This window comes from Triturus cristatus, chromosome 7, assembly GCF_964204655.1.
Source record: "Triturus cristatus chromosome 7, aTriCri1.1, whole genome shotgun sequence".
NCBI lineage: Eukaryota > Metazoa > Chordata > Amphibia > Caudata > Salamandridae > Triturus > Triturus cristatus.
The window spans coordinates 1,574,153,662-1,574,178,879 of record NC_140590.1 but is presented as its reverse complement, the minus strand read 5'-3'; the positions used below and the strand labels follow the sequence as shown (position 1 = coordinate 1,574,178,879).

The window sequence follows — 25,218 nt, the reverse complement described above, 5'->3', positions numbered from 1 at the left end:
TTGTGGGAAAATAAATAGGATAGTGAGTGGGGGAGTAAGGTTACTCTTTACAAATGCATTCTTTGGCCGCGGCGTGCACTAATTGCCGTTCACCAGGACCCTAGAATGAGATGCCAACATCAGCTTGTGACATGTATTGTGAACTACAGAAATCTGTTGTAATGTAGGAAACATTGATGTATGGATAAGAAAAACTGAACTCTATCTGACTTGCATATACCTGTGGGAGCAATCAGGACGTGATTATCAGGCCCGATTTAGGTGATTGGATAACTAAATAAGCCCTGAAGAAGTCTCTTGAAAAGAGACTAAACGCGTTGGCAACCGAGAATATTTTTTACCTTGTGAAGATTTGAATATAGAAGTTTTCCAAAAATACAAGGACTCTTGTGAATTAATTTTGTGCAACCCACACTGCAATAAGCTAGAGACTATATGGACATTGATGACTAATCGTGTGTGCTGGTCACTTTTGTTTAATTCTTTACAAATACTTGCCTAGTAGCCCTGATGTTGTAATTTAGGCGCCAGCTGGTATGATTAAAAACTGGAAAAGTTAGAAAGTCCTGAGGCTCTGGTTAACCCTACTCCCTCTTAGGATCAACATGTTTCTACCACGTATGTTCCCAAATGCTCGTGGCTTTCATCAGGACCGAATATATTACCACAATCCACATCTATTCCATAATGCTGACGTAACTGGTGAATGTACCATACGTACCAAGCACACCTATTGACCTACTTAGACCCTTATTACGAGTATAACGGTCCATAAGATTGTTGTACCCATAGTGGTGGTCCGATGACCACCACACTGCAGGACCAACCGCAGTATTGCGATTGCGATGGTCAAACTGCCACGAGACCGCCGGAATCTAGGATCCTACTGGGCCAGCAGTCTTTTACTGGCAGGAATCTGCTGGCGGTGCCGCAGCCTGCACTGTCAAGCATATTCCGAATTGCCATTTCACAGCCCTTTTCATAGCGGTGAACCCGCCATGAGAAGAGTTTTGGAATGGCAGCAGAGAGGGCCTTAACAGGGCCTGCTTCTGGATTTGGGTCTGGGGTGCATGCGGGGGGCACATGTAGTGCCACCCTGGATTTGTACCCCCTTCCTATATGGTGTGGCATATATACCACACAGTGCAGGAAGTTGCTCTGACTGCAGCAGTCTGCATGATAGGCTCTTCTATGAATCTAGTAGAATTCTATTTTCTAAATTCTATTTTGACAAAAATCTTGATTTAATTACAAAAAAGTGTCTGCTTGAACTAAAATTCTGTATGCTCGAGCTAGAATAATCTGATTTACTTTTTAAGGGGAATGTTTTCTCTTCAGTCTCTTCTTTAGCAGGAAGAATTGGCCTTTGGGGGCAGATGATGCCAAATTGTCTTTGAAAGACCCAGGACGTTCTTATTTTCACTTTAATCTATAAGGAGATTTTATTTGCTCACCGTCCGGCCCAACTGCATTACAGTTTCAAATCAAAGATATCACTATACTGTACACAAACATCTAGGCGAGAGAAAGGGAACAGTTACTGGAATTTGTGGTTTCATCTGTATAAGGGATATTCTGCTATACGATAAGGGATCTGGTAGCAGAGGTGATGGCGTTGTTAGTTGATATCTGCAATTAGCTCTTATTAATGGTCATGCAGCAAAGGTATATCTTGGATGTACTTTTACTTCTGTTATACTCTGTAATTATGGCACATGACTGGCAACAGCACTGAGATGGATAACTCTTCAAAGCACCTGGGTGCAGTAACTGAAGTCATTTCCTTATCTGGTTGAAGTGGAGGCAATCCCTAAGTGCGCAATGTAAATGGATACATGGATGAAACAGAGAGTTGATTAGAATGCCAAAACGATGTGTTAGTCTTGGGACACGAAATGTACAATTTTGGAAACTGTGGGGAAAGTCTGAGCGAGAAATCATGAGCAAGATTACAGACATCATGATCAGTAATTTCCAGATCAAGTGTAGGCTGTTTTCAACAGGTATTATGATAGCTAAGGACTGCACGCTATAATAATGCCAGCAAACTAACACTAGAAAAGGGACTCCGAACAATATTACAGAAGAAACTTAGACTTAAGGAAGGCAAGAGTTTTCTGCCAGCACAGTAAATGTGAAGTACCAGAAGCTCACAGACACAAGACAGACATGCAGGGCACAGACAGAATCAAAGTGGGATTATGAGGCTCCGAGATAAAGCAGAATGCTATACAAGGCAGTGCGAACAACCAGCACAGTGGTAACTGCAGTTGGGCTGTTAAGTTCTTTGGGAGAAGTCACGGAGCAGCAATCTGGTTACTAAGCATGAGTTCCTAATAGGCAATTGATCACAGAAATGCTGCAACACACACACACACTCTTCTTTTTACAAGGAATATGTTAAAGTACCCCCTTAAGCTCTCTGCCTACAATAATGTATACGGAACAGGAAGCAACCAGTGAACAGACCTAAACAAAATGTGCAATGTTTTGTTTCAAACCTTGTTTGGAAAGCATGCAATTCTGCCTCCGTTCAGGCATATAAGTACGGAAATAAAATGTTGAATTGGTTTGGTTTCAAATATGATCTGGAATGTATGCGATGCAACATAGAAGTATAGCACAGGTATGGGTCATGTGCTCATAGAAAAAGTATGGTGACATAATGTCTTTAGGCAGCACTCTCTTGTGCGAGGATCCTGGCACAGCCTCATTTTCTCATGATCTCTCCATCTATGTTTACTTTGACACATTCTGTTCAGTCAGCAATCCTGTTAATTGCCTATGTTTTATGAAATAATTAATTTCATTAGAGTTGTACTGTATTCCTTTCCCATTGCCTCTTCCTTCTAATGGCTTCAGCCTTGAATAATATAGTAGATCAGTTTGTAGAAATACCAAGAACATTTCTCTGCTGTTCTCAAGAAGTATTGGATTGCTAGTATCATACATCCGTATAGCATCCACTCTGTTTACTTTTAAATCAAACCTAAGCTCTGCCAGAGTCTAAATTTAGATCTTTGAACAGTGCCTGTTAGCTTTCTGACTTGGGAGCACCAGGACCTTCCATGGCACTCTTTCATAGTCATCCTGAAGTTTCTGTAACTCCTTACCTGACTAACTATAGCTGATGATGTATTGCCATTCCATGGTTGAGGCAAAGGACTATCTTAATGGCTGGGCTGAGGACTGTGCATGAGTGGATAAAGTCACTAGCGAGTAAAACAGGTAGAATTGGGATGATAAGATGACTGAATGGATTTTAGAGTAGAGGATGTTTGTAAAGACGTTGCTGTCCCTACGCAGGCCACCCTACAGGGAGACGGAAAGTTGAAATATGTTCATACCTCTTCAAGAAGCTTGTCTTAAGTAAAAGATGGGCACTTAGAATTAAAGACTGCTCCGTTAGAGATGATTATGATGGTTAAATAGGCATGTTGAAAAAATGTTTTACATGTGCTGTAATCCCTGAAAGATCAGTGGATCTCATTGTAAGCTATTGTCAAGGTAATAATGAGGATTTCCTAAAATAAAGAAGAAAGGAAGTATGGTTGAAGATCCTAGTACGGTCCATTTTGGTTGCACAAGCTCTTGTCCAGGAATGCCCTTGCAATAAAACTGAAGGATACCCATGTTTATATGCAGTTTGCTATAAACATTCAGAAAGAGGTGCCATTTGAACTGTGGGAATGCGCATTCTCAAGCCATATTAACCTTGTGCTGGTCTGCTTTCAGATTGTAGTCCGCTTGAATACATACTGGCTGAGTGGACTATTCATCTAAATTGGAATTAACAGCTTTACAGGTCGTGACTCACCCAGGAAGTTTGATGCTATTTTAAAACCTTTTTTTTTTCTCCCCACACCATATTTTATTGTTTTTATGTAGCACATCAAGGCTGAAACAGCTTGTACATGAATATAGAATCAAGAGTAACATAGGACTTGATGATATCAGAAATATAAGCTATTCAGTCTTTCCCTGAGCCTGGAAACTTTTACTTCAAAGTGGAAATCAGCTAGGGTCAAACCCATTCTTAAAAAGCCTACAGCAGATCCCAAAGAATTGGCATATTTTAGACCTATCTCACTGCTCCCTTTCCTCTGAAAAGTTATGGAAACTCTGGTAAAAACCCAACTAAAAGCTTTTTTGCAAAGCCATTGTTTGCTTGATCCCTCACAGTCGGGTTTTCGAGCTTCTTCAGCACGAAAACGACACTCGTGGAAATCTTAGACTTTCTTTGGATGGGCACTCAGCAATGCTAATATTTTTAGATCTCCGTAGCATTCAACACCATCTCACACCTACTCTCAGTTGAAAGACTGGGGGAGATAGGTGTTGGTGGAAAAGCCTTGGGGTGGTTCAAGAACTTTCTGAGTGAGAGCACTCATATGGTGTGGTGTTAGAAATGGGGTTTCAAGTCAGCTAGGGTACGCACCTGAACCAGGCAGAACCCACCGCTCATGGCGGGACAATCAAGTTACACACCAAAATAACCTTTACTCACCCCCTAGTAGCTTGCCACAGAGCAGTCAGTCTTCTCCCCAGAGGCAATGTGTAAAGCATTGAAGTAACACAATGAATACACCACAAAAGAGACTCCACACAAGATTATATACAAATATATAATATATTGTACATAAAACATAAACAAGTGAAATAAATCATAAATGCTGTTCATATCATGTAATCACAGACATACTACTGGTTATCCTGGTAATGCAAAGCAAAACGACATATCATCAATGCAGTATTAAAGCATGGAAAGTAGTGGGTTGGGAAGTAAAAAAACACATGAATCAGAACAGGAATGTAAGTATTGCAGCTTGATTTGGAGGCAAAGAATATGTATCGCCAGAAGTACTTAAATCATACAATCTCACCAAAACATATAGTGTGAAGGGCCCCTGCACTCCTATTAAACGTTATGTGGTCGTTGAGTGTCTCCACACAGGTCACGGAAGCATTTGCCCTCCTATTATGGTTAAAAGAGTCATTTTATAGTATCCACAAGTTCAGGACCCCCGTCGAGGGTCTTACCCCGTCTTGCTATCTCAACGGCAACCAGGCGCCCCCAAGGTAAGTGCTAAAATGGAGGGGGGGGGGGCACCTACTGCTTACTTCTGCAGGGAAACCTCGTTCCCTGCTTGTCTCAGCAACAAGGCAGCTGCCCATGATGCCTGCGAAGAAACGCAGTGCTGTAGTACCTCCTCATCGTATTTTCTCATGCTAGAAGGGCCGGTGCGGCTTCCCCAACGGTGTAGATATCAGTGATGCTGTGGGCAGAACTTGGCTCTCCAGAGGGGTGTTTCCTCGTCTTTCCCAGGGTTGCTGGGCAACGTTTTTGTGAGCCAGAGCAGGGCTTTCTTCAGCCCTGGGTCACACACCGGGGGGTGACTGTAATCGACATAAGGTGCGGCTCATGAACCCCGTGCACACAACTATACAGCGTGAATCACAAGTGGGACGCGCTAATCCCTTCGGTTCACCAAAAATACTCCTCACTACCGGAATGCAACGCAGCAAAGTAGGAAGCATTCCTGCACCGTTTTGACTTGATTTGCCCACTCCTTGCTCACTCTGGGGCTTGGCGATGGACTCCGATGTGTTGAGGCAAATAAACACACCAGTCCTCTGGCCTCTCAAAGCGCAGAACATGCGCTAGGCTGGCCAGAAATGCAGTGCTCAATACACATTTACTCTGAGATAAAGAGCTGCCCACAGAGCTCCCGATGTTCTGAGTTGAAGGACACAGCACGTCCCAGAGCAGAGGCAAGTTGCAGACATTGGATCCTCGAGGACCCGGGCTTCCTAAATGAGCAGTGGTGGGGGGGGGATGCAGCCAACCAGTCCCTGAAGAACAACTGGGCGCTCTAAAGCTGGAAGGCAGGAGGTCAGGTGAAGAGTGGCAGTCCCACCTGCAGGTCAACACACAGCAAGGAGCAGGTAAACACAGCAAAGCAGTTGGTAAAGTGCCTGTCCTTCCTGGTACCACAGCATTTCCTCCTGACAATGTGCAGGATGTAGAGCCAGCAGCGTCTGGTTAAAAGTCCCATGCAGTCTCTAAAATTATGTGGTCAGAGCCTCTGTACTTATACTTCAAAATGTCTTTGTTCAAGAAGTGACTTCAAAAGAAACCTTTGAAGGGCGCAACACTCCCTTTCAATCCCAGCCCTGGCTCTAGACATCAGTAAGGTGGTAAATTAGCCCTTTGTGTGAGGGCAGGACACAGCCTATACAAATGTAAGTGCGCCCGCCTCCCACTCTCCGAGCCCAGGAAGACTATCAGTATGCAGATGGATGCAGATGTCTCTCCTGTCACACCCAGCCCTGGCTGTGTTGTGGCTGTCTGGAATGTATGCACAAAGTGTAGCTGTCATTTTGCCTTAGATGTGGATTGGAGTCAGGGTGAAAAACACTAGAGTTATAAACACAGAGAAAAGCCCACTTTCTAAAAGTAAAGCACACAGTTGATAGATGAAATGCAGAGCAAATCAAACATTCACCCCCAGTCAAGAGATCGGGGTTAAATCCAACATTCGTTTGCTCACCATGCCACCCCAGTTTAGAACCATTTGCCATATGCAAATCAGTCTTGACCTTGTGCCTCATGGGAACAGTCCGGCCCGAACTGCCAAGCCAGGTCCTCCCTGGAACAGAAACAAGCATCCTGGGACTGGTTTTGGGGCATCACCCTCATCAGCCAGGCTAGCTTGAATCCAGTGGCACAGTGAGCCTGGGACCCATGTCTCTAGCATAATAATAAAGGGGTTAATATACAACGCAAATAAAAGTGGTGAACATGGACACCCTTGTCATGTACCTATAGAAATCACGATGGTCTCCGAGCAATGTCCCATTGAGCATATTTTCGCCGAGGGAAGATGGTATAGGGCCTGTAAAGCTTGGATATACCCCTGCCCAAAACCCATTTGTTGTAATACCCTCCAGAGGAAATTCCAAGACACCCGGTCAAACGCCTTTTCGGCATCAAGTAAAATCAAACCAAGTTCTCGAGATTCTACCTGTGCAATGTCAAGCAGAGTAACTACTCTACTCACATGGTCTACCGTCCCTCTTCCAGGTATGAAGCCATGTTGTTTTAACGATACTACTGGTGTTATAATTTTTGCCAGCCGTGTACCCAACATTTTTGAGTAGATTTTACCGTCCGCATTGAGAAGAGAAATTGGACGGTAAGACCCAGGTAGTTCAGGCGGTTTCCCCTTTTTCTTAAAAATACAGATATTGGCCTTGGCCCAGGTTCGCGGCATCGCCCCTTTTTGTGCCATTTGAAAGACTTTGAGCATATCAATTTTAATATCTTGGAAAAAGGTCTTAATTTCCATGGGGAGTCTATCCGGTAGAGCAGCTTTCCCTACTGCAAGAGAATTTATGGCCTGTTCTAGTTCCCCCAGCGTAATAGGCTCATCAAGCATTTCAGTGTCCGCCTGAGCCAATTGGCCCCACAATGAGTCTGATAGTCCCTTATCAGTCAAAGAGCCCCCAGTATCATGCCCTGTATATAAATCCAGAATTCAAAAAAGACTTTAAGAATTTCCTGGGGATAAGACACAATTACCCCAGCCGCATTTTTAATCCCCACTATTCTTTGCTCAGCCTCTTTTATTCCCAATTTCTGGGCTAAGCATCGTCCAGTGGCCTCTCCATATTCATGGCACTCTTTTCTAAAAGTTTGATATTTTATAGCAGCCTCTCTACTCCATTCTAAATTTATTTTAGACTTGCATTTAGCTAAATTATTCTGTAGTATTGCAGTGTTATATCCTGCTGCTAACCCATTAGCCAATTCCTCTTCAGCGATCTTAAGCTCATTATATAAGACCTGCAATGCCTGCTCAGCTAATTTTAGTTTTAAAAACCCAAAACTCTGTGTTTCCCCTCTAAATCCAGCTTTTAAATGTATCCCATACAATCCCCCAAGATGCCGAGTGTCGGTTAATCCGAAAAAAATCCTTTATCCAGGCCTTCATATACACAATAAACTTTTCATCCATCAGGTGCTTCCTGTCAAATGTAAAGTTTCTCAGAACTGCACACCGCCCAAGAGCCGGAATTTCCACTACCACTGGTGCAAGATCCGAAGTCACCCTGGGATACACACAAATTTTGAGCCCAGTAAACAATAATGTAGATAGAAAACAATAGTCAAGGCGTACAAGCCTATTGTGGGGGTGTGAGTAAAACGTATATCCTGGGTCTTGCCTATTCAGATTACTCCAAACATCCAATAACCCATGATCAGTTAACAATTGAAAAAGAGCCTTGCATACCCTAGGTTTCCTGCCTTTGTAGTTCCGCCCAGAAATTTGGAAATATTCTTATGTCAAATTTATATTAAAATCCCCACACAAGAATAGCGGAGTGGGCCATGTAGCAAGTTCCCATTTAAATATTCCAATATCGGGGCTTCATCGAAATTAGAGCCATATATTGTACAAAGGGCCATCATGTTCTTGTGTTTGCCACTTACTAAAAGTGGCATTTCTAAAATGGTAATGTAAAATCCACCTACACCAGTAAGCAGGACCTATCACCACTATCCCAAACTTACCAAACATGGCAACGCTACTCCTTTCAGATCAGGAATGACCACTTAAACATATATAAAAGAATTCCCAATGCAAGCCTATGAGAGGAGTAGGCCTCACAGTAGTGAGGAACCAAATAGGCTGCTTGTCACTACCAGGACATGCCACACAATAAAGGCACATGTCCTACCTTTTACTTACACAGCCCATAGGGCTACCTAGGGCCTACATTAGGGGCAACATTTATATAGTAAAAGGGAAGGTTAAGGCTTGGCAAGTAGTTTTAAATGTAAAGTTAATGTTGCAGTAAACTGCGCACGCAGGCCCTGCAGTAGCAGGCCTGAGGCAGGTTTGAAAGGTTACTTCTGTGGTTGGCATAAGCAGTGCTGCTCGCCCAGGAGTACCAATTAATTTACAGGCCCTGGGTATATGGGATACCTCTGTACAATGTAAATTAAATTTGCCAAATGGGCAACCAATCATACCATGTTTTAGAGGAGAAAGCACATGCAGTTTAGCACTGATTAGCAGTGTTAAAGTGCCCAGAGTCCTAAAGCCAACAAAAAGAGGGTCAAAAACAGCAGGAAGAAGGCAAAAAGTTTGGGGATAATCCTGCAAAAAGGGCCAGGTCCAACATGCAGTTTGGGTCCTTCTGCTCTCAAACCATAGCCTTGGACAAGGGGGGGGGGGGGATGGGGTGTGCAACGGGGATCCTCTTTGAGCACTGCTCTTTTTAATATGTATGTGCCCACACTGGTGCAAGTGATAAAATCATTTGGTTTTGAAGTCTTCTCTTATGCAGATAACACTCTCAATCAGGGGTGTGTATAGCCCGGCTACTCACCCTTGAGTGTCTCACCATTGTGAATGAATACCCAACTTGTCTTTACAATGGGACCTAACCCAGACTCTACTGAAGATAGATTCCCTGATTGTATGGAAAAGATCGCCTCTTGGTTGCAGCTCAACTGTCTGCAACTGAATTCGGGCAAAACCGAGATTGTGCTCTTTCGGAAGGCCCATTCTGTGTGGTCTGAGGATTGGTAGCCCCAGGGTTTGGGTTAAGTTCCCACCCCGAAAGCAGCAGTGAGAAACCTGGAGATCATGGTAGATGAAAACCTCTCCATTAGGGAACATGTGAATGCCATCTCTGGTTCCTGCTGTGGTTTCATGCGCCTTCTCAGGAAAGCATTTCAGTGGCTACTGCTTCAGTCAAGAAAATTCCTATTGCAGACCCTCCTAGTCAGGCGCCTGTACTATGGCAATGCGCTAATGGTTGCCATGAATGAAGGCTTGTTCACCAAACTCCAGGTGGTTCAGGATACCATGGCGCATTTAATTTGCCATCTTTCACTTCAATCGCCCTCAGAACCCATTCTCTTAACCGTTAATTGACTGCCTATTAAAAAAGGGGTCCTTGTTTAAACTCCTTTGTTTGATACATACAACCCTGCATGATAGTGGGCGCCTCTGTCTGCAGGACAAACTGCAGTTGTATTCCTCAACTTGGGAGTCTCCGATCCAGTGCGAAACTTTTGTTATATCCTTGGCGCATCCACACTACCAGGTATGGGGGCTGCTCATTTACATACTTGGGCCCCCCAGCACTGGAATCTGCTTCCGTCACATCTATGTGCATGCTCTGATTTGAAACAGTTTTAAAAAAATCTCAAATTATGGCTTTTCAATCTTCACTAGGTTCAGGTATTTATCTTAATACTCCAGCCCCAGGACCTGTAGAGATGCAGTAGTGACAAGAGACCTTACTCCAGGTGATGTGTCACACTTAATAAGCAACTTAAACCTAACATAACCTCACCTTGTATTTCAGTGTTGTATTGAACATTGAGCAACCATCCCATCAAAACCAATAAAAACTCTTTAAGGATGATCTAAGCCCACACCAAGAAATATTTATTTGATAGAAGTTAATCTTCCCTTGGTAGAAGTCCTCTCTGACCTGCTAATCACAATTACATGTAGCATGAACATCCTGGCACCATCAAAACTAAATACTCAGCACCCTAAACCGTGTTAATCTAAATAAGGTTAAAAAGTAAAGAAACCTGAAAAATGATGGCTGTGGTTGCAAGATCCAAAAGGCAGTGCCAACTTAAGTCAAGAGACCTTTTTGGGTAGACTTATGTTAGTGTTACTTATGAGCAGTTAGCTCTCTTCTCAAAGGATCTTCTGTCTTTTTCACTGGAAATTTCCTATTTAGATGTGGCTCTTGCCAGGTTTAGAATCTGGGGCCAGAGACCTTACACAAGCTTCTCTTCAAAGGATTATTTTCTATAGTGCTTATGGGCGTAAGAGAACAATTAATTACAGCATTGCACTAATACATTAAGTCTCAGACCTAAAGTATGAGCAACCACCTTACATAATCACCATTGCTGATGTCAGACATTGCTTCAGTCCACTTCATACACTGCCTATCCCCAATTCTGATAAAGTCCCCAATATTGCTAAAGCTAAAGACATCAACCAACTACAGTAGGAATCTATAGGGTCTTTGACAAAGAATATCAGAACATGTTATTAAACCGCCTCTATCAAACCTCCTACATTTAGGACGGTTTCGTCCATTACACATTTTATAAAAGAATGTGATGGCTGCTGGACAACTTTATCCTGAATACTGTAAGTTCCTCCCTGTCTTTAGAAGAATTGCCTTCCCTACATCCCAATACCCTTTCTGAAAAGAAATGTCATCTGAGACTTTTGACAAAACTATTATTGCTAGGATAAGAATGAATGAGGTCAGCAAAAAGTGTGTCCTGAAACCCATCTCTACATACAAACTTCAGTGAAACAATTGATTTTCCATGGAGAAATGTGTTGCAGAAAATGACGTACCCTGAAGGGCATGTTGTTCCCTTTCTTGATGGTACCTACCAGTTAGCTCAGTTAGGACTTTAATTCACTTTTGTAACTGCCAACCATGACACCAGGCATAGCGGACTGTCTAAATGCCTAGGATGTTGCAGATCAGTACTTAGATGGTTCTCATCCTTCCTGTTGAGCAGAGTCTAGTTCATACAAATAGAATCTTCCATGACTTTTCACCCTCTAGAGTACCGTCGCAAATGTCAACCTGATCACCCACTGTTGTAAATCTTCAGAGGAACTTCTAGGAACGGTGTTCTTTCAAGCAGACAATTCTTTTTGTAGGGAGCTTTTTAACTTTACATTAAACAATCAGACGTATACGATATATAAACTAATTCTTGTTTATTGTTGAGATATCATAGTAGAAACATTCATAGTCCAATTGTTTTAAGTCACCATTACATGTAATCTACAGCCAACATTGCATCAGCCAACATGTACTTTGCGGCAAAAAGACACTTCTTCAGGCCTTTAACTTCCTTAACACTATAGGGACATCAGTTGTAAAAGTGTCTGCTGCCAACAAGATTCAAAAACTAGTAGACTCCCAAGAATCTGGATTCCTCAAATACTGTCAACTCCAGCATCACAATTAGCATGGTCTTGTTCCTTAAACCATACAATCTGTTTTGTTTCCATCTTCTTCAATAGTAGCACTCTAATGCCCAAATCAAAAGCAAAAATGGTCTGCAGCCCTGTATGCTCCCAAGTATCAGATTGGCATCAGGTAGATGCCACTCTGATACTTGGGAGCCCCACACGGCTATAGACCGTTTTTACATTTGATCAGATTGGAAGTAGAGTCTTACTATTGAAGAAGACCGAAACTAAACAGATTGTATGGTTGTGAATACAAGACTACACTAATTGTGATATTGCCTTAATCTATTAAATTCTTTAGAGCAATTACTATACATCAGTCTGCTAAAAAAGAAACCATAATTCACAGTTTATTACATTTAGATTTAGTACAGGACAAAGGGAAGCAGTTTTTTCTCTGCCATCTGCCATAAACAAATGTGCAAGACTAGATTTGGTAACTTGAACTCTGTCTCAATTGTTTTACTCACCGTTCTGATTCCCTTATAAATGAAACTGTTTTCAGACGCATTCTTCTCAATTAGCAACAGGACAAATGGTGTAATACAGCTAGGGAAACAACCTTCAGCCCAACCTTCAGGCGTTTCGATCCGGGTCAGTGGCATAAATTTTATCAAAGTACTGCTAGTGATTTAACTCCATTTTTATACTCAAGTAAGTGGCTCACATATAAGAAGAAACTCTCTTGTACCTATTTAACATATACATTTTCCTGAATGCTACTTTCAGAATAGTCACACTTCCTGCCAGTACCCTATCTAACATGGACCACATGTAACCATGATAGAAGCACTGGTGGCTGAAGGTCACGATAATCTATAGGCAAAGGTGAATATGTGTGTTTTCAGGGGGAAGCAAGACACAAGTAGGTGGCACATATAATGCTAAGCAACCATACAGAAATAAGCACTTTGGAAGGATAAACACTTTAACCAATCAGTGAGGGCGTGGCCAAAGTCGATAGAAGTGAATACAGCATGCTTCACAGAACAACGAATGCAAGCAGCTAGGCTCAACCTAAAAACATTGAAAGCATTGATAGTATAGTAGAATTGACAGAACGTAGCACTGTATATTTTAAACCGGCGCTCAAGCAAGCGCGATCAGGACTTTACCTAACTTTTTAAAACCACAATCCTTTTTGTATTTGTGTTCGTATATGGTTTAGTTTACCTCGTTTTTAACTTGCTCCTACTTGTTCCTACTTGCCCACACACCCGCACTTAAATTGGAAACTCACCGCTGCTTTAGCGGGCAGAACCGGCTGTTTATTTGTTACCTGACGCCATATTGGAATTCCCTCCGGGAAACATCGCGCAGAGCGCTCTAGTGCTCAGCCGGAGGGAGGGGAGTGACTACTTAAGGCGAGCTGTGGCTAGTGTGGCTGAGGATAGTAGAATTGACAGAACGTAGCACTGTATATTTTAAACCGGCGCTCAAGCAAGCGCGATCAGGACTTTACCTAACTTTTTAAAACCACAATCCTTTTTGTATTTGTGTTCGTATATGGTTTAGTTTACCTCGTTTTTAACTTGCTTCTACTTGTTCCTACTTGCCCACACACCCGCACTTAAATTGGAAACTCACCGCTGTTTTAGCGGGCAGAACCGGCCGTTTATTTGTTACCTGACGCCATATTGGAATTCCCTCCGGGAAACATCGCGCAGAGCGCTCTAGTGCTCAGCCGGAGGGAGGGGAGTGACTACTTAAGGCGAGCTGTGGCTAGTGTGGCTGAGGATAGTAGAATTGACAGAACGTAGCACTGTATATTTTAAACCGGCGCTCAAGCAAGCGCGATCAGGACTTTACCTAACTTTTTAAAACCACAATCCTTTTTGTATTTGTGTTCGTATATGGTTTAGTTTACCTCGTTTTTAACTTGCTCCTACTTGTTCCTACTTGCCCACACACCCGCACTTAAATTGGAAACTCACCGCTGTTTTAGCGGGCAGAACCGGCTGTTTATTTGTTACCTGACGCCATATTGGAATTCCCTCCGGGAAACATCGCGCAGAGCGCTCTAGTGCTCAGCCGGAGGGAGGGGAGTGACTACTTAAAGCTCACGTCGGACCGCGCAGCGGTGACGCGCGGCGGTAGTGCCTGACTCGTGCCTGAGTCGGGCCAGAGTCTTGCCCGTCTGCGCCCGTCAGCGCAACGGAGGCGCAGAGGCGGGAGACTCTCCGTTCTGAGCATTATCTATACTACTTCACTGCAGGTAGGGCTTCCCTGATCGTATCATTTGGCACGAGTCCATCAGTTGACTGTCATAGGCAGTAGACCTTGTCTCTGCTGCGTGTGAACAAATATATTGGCATGCCACTGTCTGTATTGTCCCCGGAAATGTCGCCTACCTCCCCCACACTACGAGGTGGTCTTATTAATGCCCGTTCGTTGTGTAAAAATGCGCAAAATATACAGGAGCTCATTTCCGACAATGACCTCGATTGGCTTCTGATTACCGAGACCTGGCTTAAGCCTTGGTGTAATCCTGACTTGGCTATCGCTCTCCCGGAGAATTTTTCTATTCAGCGTCTAGATAGAAAGGAAAAACGGGGAGGCGGCCTGGCTATTATATATCGCAGCTCACTAAAATGCTCCTCCCATGAACTCGCCGAGATAAAAGGAGCGGAAGCGTTAGCATTCTCTTTGGGTATACATGATTCACTCACATTTTCTGGTGTACTCATTTATCGCCCCCCAGGCCCCCCTAAGGAATTCCTGGAAAGTGTGGGAGATGCACTCAGCAACTTGGTACTTAGATTCTCGAATTTTACCATACTGGGTGATTTAAATTTGCACCTTGACTCTCCAAAAGCCTCTGGAGTGGACTGCTTTATGGACATTATTAATATTCTAGGACTCACTCTTCTGACTCATCAATATACGCATTCGGGTGGCCACCTATTAGACTGTATTTGCTCTAATTCCAGCAATCTGATAGTCAATCCTCCCTGTCCCCAGATTTGGTCTGACCATTTCTTTATCCCGTTCTCTATTCCATCTTTGCATAAAATGTCGGATAGAATTAGAAAGAACACCACCACTCCTAACATGATTCATAAACCTAACTGGAAACAACTATCCAGTAGACTTGATGCGTTGGATGCGCCTGGAATTGGCACCCTGGCGCCAACAGGTAACACCTCTGTTGATAACCAAAAGCTGCGGGATTGGATAACTATGATAGGCAATCAACTAAGTCCTTCCAACATCAGAAATTCCACTAAAAAGAAAATGAAGGCTCCTTGGTTTACATTACCCCTGAGAGTTAAACTGGGGGAAATAAAAACATTAGAACGCCGGTGGCGCAGGCATTATGAGACCACTGCCCGTGACATTTATAAACAGGCCAGAAGACAGTACCATGCAGATATAAAATCAGCCAAAAAAGCCTACTATCTTCAGGCAATTGAAACGGCAGCTCAAGGACAAAAGGAAATCTTTAATATAGTCAAGGACTTTATGAATCCCTCTGTCCTGTCGCAGGAGATTCCACCTTCTCAAATCCTATGTAATGAGATCTCGGATTACTTCGAGAATAAAATTCTTAAAATTGTGAGAACCTTTCCTCTAGTTCCCTCCATTTTAGAAGCAGATGAAAGAGGGGAGAGGGTGAAGGCCCCAATTAGTTTGGACACCTTCGCCCCTGTCTCCCTTGAAGACTCCCTTAAAGCCATTTTTGCGAGCAAATCCGGATCCCCCTTTGATCCTTGCCCTCCTTTGGCTTTACAATCTCTGGCAGAAACTATCAACCCCATTGTAAACAGTATTATTAATTCATCTTTAGCGACGGCAGATGTCCCTAGCGAGTGGAAGCTTGCTGCGGTCAAACCACTTAAAAAAAAAAACCTTGCCGACCCTACCACTCTCTCCAACCTACGCCCAATCTCCCTGCTTCCAGTGATGTCTAAATTAACGGAAAAATTTGTGAACATCCAACTCACAAATTTCCTGGAAACTAATGATATTTTACATCATAATCAGTCAGGGTTCCGGTCAAAACACTCTACCGAGTCTGCCTTATTGTTTACAACTGAGGCTCTCCGTTTGGCCATTGACCAGGGAAAGAAGGCGGTCCTAATTCTACTTGACCTGTCGGCAGCGTTTGATACGGTCTCGCATAACATCTTGGCGGACTGTTTAGCTGCCGCGGGGGTAGAGGGGACAGCTCTGACCTGGCTGAGAAACTTTCTCAGAGATAGACACCAAATTACAGTATTGGGCCAGTATCAATCTGAAGCTAAGGCCCTTACCTCGGGAGTCCCCCAGGGTTCAAGTTTGAGTCCCATACTTTTTAATCTGTACCTGGTTCCCCTGATTAATCTGATTACTTCTTTCCAGATCAGTACTATCTCGTATGCTGACGACACCCAGCTTATCCTAGTACTAGACAGGGATCGAGCAGGTGCCGACGAAGAAAATCTTAAAGAGTGCCTAGCCGCAACATTTAAATGGATGACAGATAACCATCTTAAATGCAATGCCGAGAAAACGGAAATCCTTCCGGTCGGAAAAGAAAATCTGTTTTCCCCGATAAGTTGTTGGCCGGATGGTGAGGTACCTCCTCCTAATACCATCACATCAGTCCGGAACTTAGGCATTAAATTTGACAATCAGCTGTCCTTCAAACAACAAGCTGTTGCAGTAGCTGGCACATGCTTTCACATAACCAAAGCCTTGAGAAAGTTCTTTGATCTTCTACCGTTGTCAGCCAGGAAAACTGTTGCAGTGGCCTTGATCACTTCTAGGCTGGACTACTGCAACAGTCTATATGCAGGAGCCAACAGATCGGTACTTCACAGACTACAAATGGTCCAACATGCAGCTGCCCGCCTAGTATTAGGCTGGCCCCGTAGATCATCAGCTTCTGCAGCAATGGATGCATTACACTGGCTACCAATTGCAAAGAGAATACTTTTTAAGGTCCTCTTGATTACCTTTAGGGCTTTTCACCATCGAGGTCCTAAATATCTAACTGAGGGTTTTAAGCGATACAAGCCGGTACGTTGTCTAAGATCTGCGGGCCAAAACCTGCTGACTATCCCTAAATTTAAGCTGACAACTAAAGGTGGCAAATCTGTCTTCGTGTTGGGTGCTAAAGCATGGAACAAGCTACCCTTTTCCTTACGCTCCTTGTCGGATGAAACCCAATACAGGAAAGCATTAAAAACTTGGGTATACTCTATGTCCAATTCAGCTTGTATAGCAATGGTCTGAGATGTAGTGTGCCGCATGTAATCTGTGTCTACTCCCCCCCCCCCCTTCTCGTACATCTGAGTTGGGTGAGCGCCAAGATACTCCCTGGAGTGGTAGCAGCGCTATAGAAGTTGCTTTTACATTACAGCTTTTACATTACATTGAGATCAGCACATTGGACAGTGCTGAGTTGTTCAGCTTTGAAGTTGGACTAACTATCGGCATAGACGGCCTTTTTGTCAAGGTCATTCAAAAAGAGGCAAGTCAACGACTGAAGCTTTCAAGACCATCTTCAATATTGCATATACTATCACAACTTTGCTCTAACAGTCGACTGCATGGGATTCAACATCAAAACATTATTGTATGTTGACGTAACTCTCCATCGTGGCATCACTCAACTTCACGGAGACAGACAGTGATAGTTTCAATGTCAAGCAATTCACCTGATCAATATCCTAAGAAGAGGCTGAGACTTTTACCACCACCACCAGCTTAATCTCCAAGCATACTGTTCTTTAATGAACTGTATCATCAGATCTTTCCTAAAGTGGAGCAAAGCTGGGCAGTCCTGATAGAGGGGTGTCATTCCAGATCTTGGGTGGGCAGATGGAAAACGAATGATGCCTTGTTTTTGTTGTTGTTTTTTTGCATTTCTTTGACTCCAACGTGATAGTCTTGTCTGCGGGAAGATGGTGAACTTTCACCCATTTAAGTAGGGGTTCCAGTTATGATGGCTTTGTTGATGATGTCGCTGGTTTTGAAATTATACTTTTTTGGCACGGGCAGCCAGTGAAGTTCCATCAAGATAGGGGTGAAGTGGTCATATTTTTTATGCCTCTGCTTCTGCAACGCCAATACTTTAGGGGGGTAAGTAGTGGGGGCCCATTGTGGAGTCTGGTAGACCATGCAGCAGGGCAGTGCCACTATCCAGATGTGTAAGCATGAACTGCAGTTCTGAATGATGTAGAATAACGTCATAAAGGTGGTTGAGGGACAGAGGGAATTCTCCCCAAAGCTAAAAGAAAAGAAATTTGGATAAATGTTCTTCAGCAGTATCAACTACTAAAGAACACTGAAAACCCAAATATTCACCTTTGCCTATAAATTACTGTGACCGTCAGCCACCAGTGCTTCTATTGCACATGGCAACAATGTCCTCTGGCTTTACCAAACTACATTAGTCCTACCACTTCTCTTTACCTCCAGCACTTAGTGTTGTGTAGATGCCTGAGTAGTGACAGTGCTGTGCAAATACTACAAATAAAGAAATATGCATTCATAACATAAAAAATGGTTTGTAATCAAACAAAAAGATTGCTTTTACTGAAATAAACTTTCCATTATTCATACAGTGTTTGTGTTCCTTTGTGCGTGCACTATGCCAGTATTTTAGTATGTAAAAGGGCAACAGTTTTTTTTCCTTGTGTATGTAACTTTAAAGTAGAAAACTGTGTGTAGTGTTGGAGTGAGACGCAAGGACCAGCTATGTTTTGTGAACACATCCAAAAGTATTTGGCCACTGGTAACTGTATTAATCGTCATTTCAGTCATCTGATTCCAGAATGTTCCAGTCTAATATTATCATGCAAAAATAACATGTGATTTTCATTTGCACAGTCTTCATAGTGATTTTCAAGGCGCCTCTTTTCAGGAAATATTTTAGAGTATAGTTCAGCCAATCTTATATGAACACTTGTATGGAATTGAAGATGAGAAAACATTTAAAAAGTCTTATGAAAGCAAACATGTAAAACCTTTAACATAATACTTTCTCTTTTACTCTACAGACTATTCCTGTAGTTGTGAGTCCTACCGGTGGAGCAGTAGCCATGAGGCCTGGCGTTCAGTATGTTCAGACAACAATGCCAGTTCAAGTTAGAAGAGTTTAATGACTTAAATTCGCAGAGGTCTTATCTTCTACAGTGCATACCCAACAAATGGAAATCAGCCTTATAGAAATGTGAAAACATGTCTTATACTTAACCCTAAAGCTTAAGTTTGTTTCTGCTTTGGATTCAAGTACAAAGCACTGACTACACTACATTAAATTTAAGCATTAGCTTTGACTTTAAAATGCCCAAAATAACCTAAGCTCTACAATGTATTAAAGTTCTGCTTACTTTGTAAATAATGTAAAATTTGTTGATGTCATTAAAGTTAAATTCCATCTCTTTTTATATTTGTATTGCCTTTAACTTATGAAAGTGTTTCGGTTGAAAATACCCTTATCACATATAAACTGAAGAAATTGGCCTTACAGTTAAATGTAAAACCAATTTCTGGGCAGATCATCTCATCCACTCCTTTTGGAAATGGGTTCACATTTGTGAGGAAATGTGGTTCTCATGTGGACAATGGTCAGAACAATATTTCACTGTTGCATATCAACGTTTAACAGCTACATTTCGAATATTTTGGTGTGGTGGAACATTTTTACACATCTACGAAGAGCATGTTAGTTTGAGTGAGTTAACCAGATATGACTCCAACATACTTGTCTGCTAAAATATAAAACCTTTATGATTATTCGATATACTGACAAAAAGTATGAAGTACTTTCTGTAGAAAAGAGATTTCTGATCTTCTGTATCATAAGAATAGATATACCTTTTTTATTACGCCTCATAGTCCACCTCAGTTACTAGAGTATCACTTTAAGTAAGAGGGGTTTTATAATTGGAAATACAAATTTATGTTGAATGAGCAAGCATATGAGGACATATGGGAAAAGACTTGAAAGTTGGTCAAGAGCATGTATTTATTTGGTAGAAGTTTAAGTTTTTATGAAAGCATGAATCGGTACAGTATGAAAGAACGTAACTCATAAACATTCATGTCTGTTACATATATACTGTAGTATCATTTTGTATGTTGTGTAAGACAAAGAAATTGAACAAAGTGATGTATGTATATGAGACGATTAATTGTATATCATTCCAGTACACTTTAGTGTACAATTTTTGCCTATGTTTATTTCTCGCATTGTTTATAATGGATGAGGATTGTACAGTCTCCAGCTAGTATCCACAATAATTTCAAAAAAGTATTAGGGTGAAAAGAGAGAAAACATAACATTTGTGAATTGCAGTTGTGTCAAAAAATAGCCTAGCTGGCCTTATTTGTGAAACATAATTGCTTTTAGCATATGGAAGTATTTTTTCACATTTTATTTGTACAAAATTTGTATTAAATTTAAAATCTTTTTTGATTGTTGTGCGTTTTTGAGTTTCGAGGTATCTGCTTCTTTTTTATTTATTTATTTATTTATTTTTTAATGAAAGCTGGTAGCATTACACTAGATGAATTTAAATTCCGTCAAGAAAACGTTCCTCCTTTTTCTGCCACGTATTGCGAATGAATGCATCCTGTACTTCCCTACTCTTACATTCGAAAAAGAAGTAACCGGCACAAGAAGGCTCATATCAGATGATTTTCCTGTTGCTGCCTTAGAAAGGACTCTAAGCTCCGACGACTTTTAAGCCAGCAGATAGTGATGGATCTTCCCTCAGTTTTCTTTCTTCTTTTCTGGACTGTAGGAGTATATTCGTGAAGCAGATTCTGTCACTTATTTTCTGTGCTCTCAGAAAGCAGCATGCTGTACAAGAATTTCTCTGTACCATGGTAAGTTGGACTTGTTGTCGACCCGAGCCCTTCATAATCTCCAATATCAGATCGAGCCAAGCACTACACTAAAAGTTAAGTTTTTTTATCGCCTTAGTTGCTTATGCAGATAGATTAATATGTTGAATGAAGAACTACTTCTTTTAGGTTACCTTTTTAAATTTTTTCTATTTGCACAAAATTTGGCAGGATAGTAGCCTAACGTTTAGTTCAGTAGTTGGTTCAGATTGACATTGGGTAGGGGCAAAATTATTAATAACGCTAATAAATGTTTTCTTTTGAAATTTTAAAAATGTTTGCTAATCTCAACTTCAGTGGAGAAATTGCTTTCTCTGTAATTTTTTTAATTATTAATTATAATCTAGCTGAAGTTTAAATTCATTATTTAGCGACAGTGCATTTACATTTGTGGCTATCTTCTATTCGTTCACATCTAACTTCCCGTTTCACATCCAAGTTCCCCGGGGGTAGAGGGGTGGAATCCAACATTAGTTCTTCAAAAGCAGTTGGCAAAATGGGCAGAGGATGGGTCAACATACTCTAAGACTTCCTAGTTACATATCCTTTTGAATGGACCTCGACAACCACTTTTTAAGTTGGACAACCTTCATAGGAGAAGTAGAACCAGAACCAACTTGAACTAGCACAGATGGGGCTTGGAGGTAGATATGTTTTAATTATTCTTTGTTGGAGTAATGTCGATGGCATTGTTTGAAGTTACAAGAGAATGGGAGATGTGCAGAGGTACGATAGGCGCTGCTGTGTTGGAGTTCTTGTGAAAGTGATACAGGGTGATGGCGTTTACCAGAAAACGTGATCCTGAACCATGAACATAGTTTAATAATATTGCTGCTGATTTTTGGTGGTGAAATCTTATTTTGATTCACTTGGTGGTCTTTGTCAACCACAGACTGGGTTTAGCAGTCAAATAGCCTTACTTGACTCTCTTGCAAAATAGTCCTTCTTGATGCATTGAATGACTTCGACCTTCCAGACCAAATCCTTTGGAGAGATGTTTTACTAAAGTCTGCTTTCGATCTCTAAGACTGAAAGTTTGCTCTAAAACTTTGTGATGCTAGCTTTTTGCTGAGCATGGACAGACCGAGCCGCACAAGTCCTACAAGCTTGCTCCACTTTGAACTAGTTTTCTGTGGCTGTTGCATGCAGCAGGTCCAGGAGACAAAAGTAGGTTTGCCCGGAAGCATACCAGCTGATAAAGCTTAAATGCTATCAGATTACTGAAAAGGTAAACTGCGATCAAAACATGAGTGCAGCAATATGGACACCTGCAAAAACACATCTGGTTGTGTATTAAAAAAGACATGCAATTGTGTACATATGCTCATATAAGGGTAAGTACCATGATTATTACGAAGCAGTATGCCCCTTCCAGAGGTATAATAAAAATAAAGCCATAAAGTCTGGTGGTCAATGGGAAGGTCATAATTTGCAGCATGTGGTGAGCCTTAGTGCAGTTAGAACCTAGGCATCTAAGAAAACTTTGAACATTTGGAGTCTGTTGTACCTCTATTTGACGTCTAGAGACCCAAGTAACAACATATTTTCTAATTGGTAGGACAAAGAAAAAATAATCTCTGAAGGAGCAAGGCTAGATGCAAGGCCTTCCTGCAAAATGTGTCCCCAGAGGCTTCTTCATGATCTGTCCAATTCAGAACTACTTACCTGGATATTTGGGCAGCAGCAGTCTGTGCAACAGACCTATGCAGTACTCTTTGGCTTAAGGCTCAACTAGGAGCTGGCCAGTATGAATAGAAATGGTGACTTTTGAAATGATGATGTAAAATGTTGAAGGATGCAGAAGAGAAGAGGTCGAAATCCACTAGAGGAATTACTCCAAGGTAGTATGCAAAGCTTAAAATCTTCACTGGGATGCACTTATCGTTGATGAATACAAAATAAGCTTTTAATAATACATAGTGAGTGCACAGAAACAGACCCTGCATTTATTAAAGACTGCATCTTCAATCTAGTTCTGAGCACATTGAATGCTTTGTCCTAACCCTAAAGCCCTTATAGCAAGCATAAATAATCGTCCTGTATAGGTAACAAACAGGAACCTTCAAAGAACAATTAAACAGCCACTCTTTACTGAATTGGTGTTTCTTAGAAAATTCCCTTAATTTTTTTATTTTTTTTGTTTACGGGTTTGAAATTTAGGGGTTGAATATGATTGCGGGTGGACTGCCACCGACAGGCCGTTGGTGGCTGTCCGGCCGCTTACAGCCAGAATACAATACCGGCAGTCGGACCCACAGCGGTCTGGGGGAAGACTGCAGCCTCCGCTAGGATCAGTGATCCCGATGGGATGGCGGTCGGATTCGTCGTCAGGCACTGCCGTCGGGATTATGATATCCCTTTCCGACAACCTTTTCACGGGAGGATGACACCCATGAAAAGGCTGTCCAAAATGGAATTGTGGGGCTCCAACAGGGCCCCCTTCTGTCGTGGGCCACTGTAAAGTGTCCCTGGGGGTACATGTAGTGCCCCCACGCACTTCCATGTGTCATGCATGACCCACGGTCCATGGACATGTAGGAAGTGCTCCTTTTCACAGCAGCATGTGCTGCAGTCCTTTTCCTGGGTCGCAGTACAAGCCGCCATGAAAAGGCGTACTTTGCGACTGCCAACCCGGCAGTCGCATCGTGATGCGACAGTCTGACTGCTGCCTGCTTGTTGGGCCGTCTCCTGACTGCTGCAATAGCTGGCGACGGTCTGACTTCCAGCTATCATAATCAGCCCCTTAGGGAGTACTCATGAGAATACATTGACTATGTTCAGGAGCACCTGCCAATTTCCATGCACATTTCCATTGCAGAGATGGAGCAGCGTAGTTCCCCCAACCACAAGATGTAACCCCTTAAAATACAGAGGAGGAAAATGGATGTATAGACTAATGTTCCGAGGACATGATGAAGACCCTTGCTAATCTGAATACCGGGGCCATTGAATTTTTAAACCTGGAGTCTGTGTTCTAAGCATTGGTTCTGTAGATACACATGCTCTGCATAAGTCCGCCATCTAGTATTGGGCTCGGATAATTAAAAGTTGTTTTTGTTCCAAGAAGTTTTCTTCGAGTCATGAGGTTGTGTGACTATCCCTCTTGGTAATACTGCGCAAGGTCATCAACGCCATCTTCAGATAGATTTTTTCCACTAACGGGTTCAGATGTAATCTCTCGCGCTATTCTTCGAGACTCGTTCGAACAACCGATTGGTTCTTGTCTCGATCACATAGTTCATTGTCTCTGAGAGCTCACCCTTCTGCGTAGCTGGTCTTCGGCTGGGTTCCCTTTCTCCATTTCAGCTTTGCTGATGGAACGAAATCCGTTCCGCTTCTGTCTGGAGTGTCATTCCAAGTACCCCCATACCAATCAACACCCCGTTTGCCACCTATGCGTCTCCCCCGATCATCGTGAGGACACCTGTGAGGCCTGCAAATCTTTTCAGCCGAAAAAGACAATTAGAGATTGACATGCTCAATGCCAAGCCTACACCAGGGGCCTCCACATCTGGCCCTACAATGCCTCCACATACGGTATCGGCACCAAAACAAAAACTGGTTATTTCGGATCCGACAGTAGCTCCGTCTAAGACTAAGCTCCTCCCACCCAGGTGTTTTTCTTTCGGATCGAAGACTCCACTCAAGCTGATCCTCCACGTCATGCAGGAAAGATTCGACCCAAAGCAAGAAACTCTCCAGATTCAACCTGGAACAAAAAAAATCGTGCTTCAGCCTGCAAAAACCCAATCTTCATAGAAACAATTAACTTTTCAGTAGGCTTTGAATGTTCCTCTACAACCTCCAAAGAACAAGCATTGGCATAGCCAATAGGTCTCGCCTTTGGGACCGTATAAGTTTTTAGTTATACTGCACAATATCCGTGGTGCAACATCAACTGTTGCATGCCTAAACACTTATACGGTCCCAAAGGTGAGACCTATTGGCTATGCCAATGCTTGTTTGAGGAAGGAATTGAAATCTCTGACTGACGGCGACACTAAAGTGTTTTCTTAGGTACGAAGTACAGAGAGTGCGCACAAACAGAAGGAAAACCCCAACGAGAGGAACAAAAAGCCCTAGTGTTGCAAAAGTCCCAGAGGAAACCTCCAAATTTCACTTTTTTTTACGGCGCTGTGTGCACATAAAATAAGACTTTTGGTAAGTGGACAGGAGGTATTGTGGTGAACGGTGCCCTCCCAATGGGCAATCCTTTATCCAGCTTGGGCCATTAGCCTGGCTGCATCACTGTAAGCCGCCGTACTGCCGCCCCCTCCATCAGAGGACAGCCCGCCTCCCCCAAGTGAAATTCAATTAAGAGTGTCTGTCTCCTCCC

The 25,218-nt window shown here is 42.5% G+C and overlaps 1 protein-coding gene across 8 annotated transcripts in view; it reads left to right on the top strand.

The window, feature by feature from the left end:
- ZMYND8 (zinc finger MYND-type containing 8) overlaps positions 1-20,448 on the top strand; it is a 420,239-nt gene extending 399,791 nt beyond the window's left edge. For all 8 annotated transcript variants that reach the window (XR_014966854.1, XR_014966853.1, XR_014966852.1 and 5 more), the window contains one exon: positions 19,031-20,448. Coding sequence is in view for 5 of the 8 variants with exons in the window: in XM_085619413.1 (XP_085475539.1) it covers positions 19,031-19,132 (102 nt within the window). In the remaining 3 variants the exon portion in view is untranslated. The remainder of the gene's footprint in view (positions 1-19,030) is intronic.
- Positions 20,449-25,218: the final 4,770 nt, after the last annotated feature.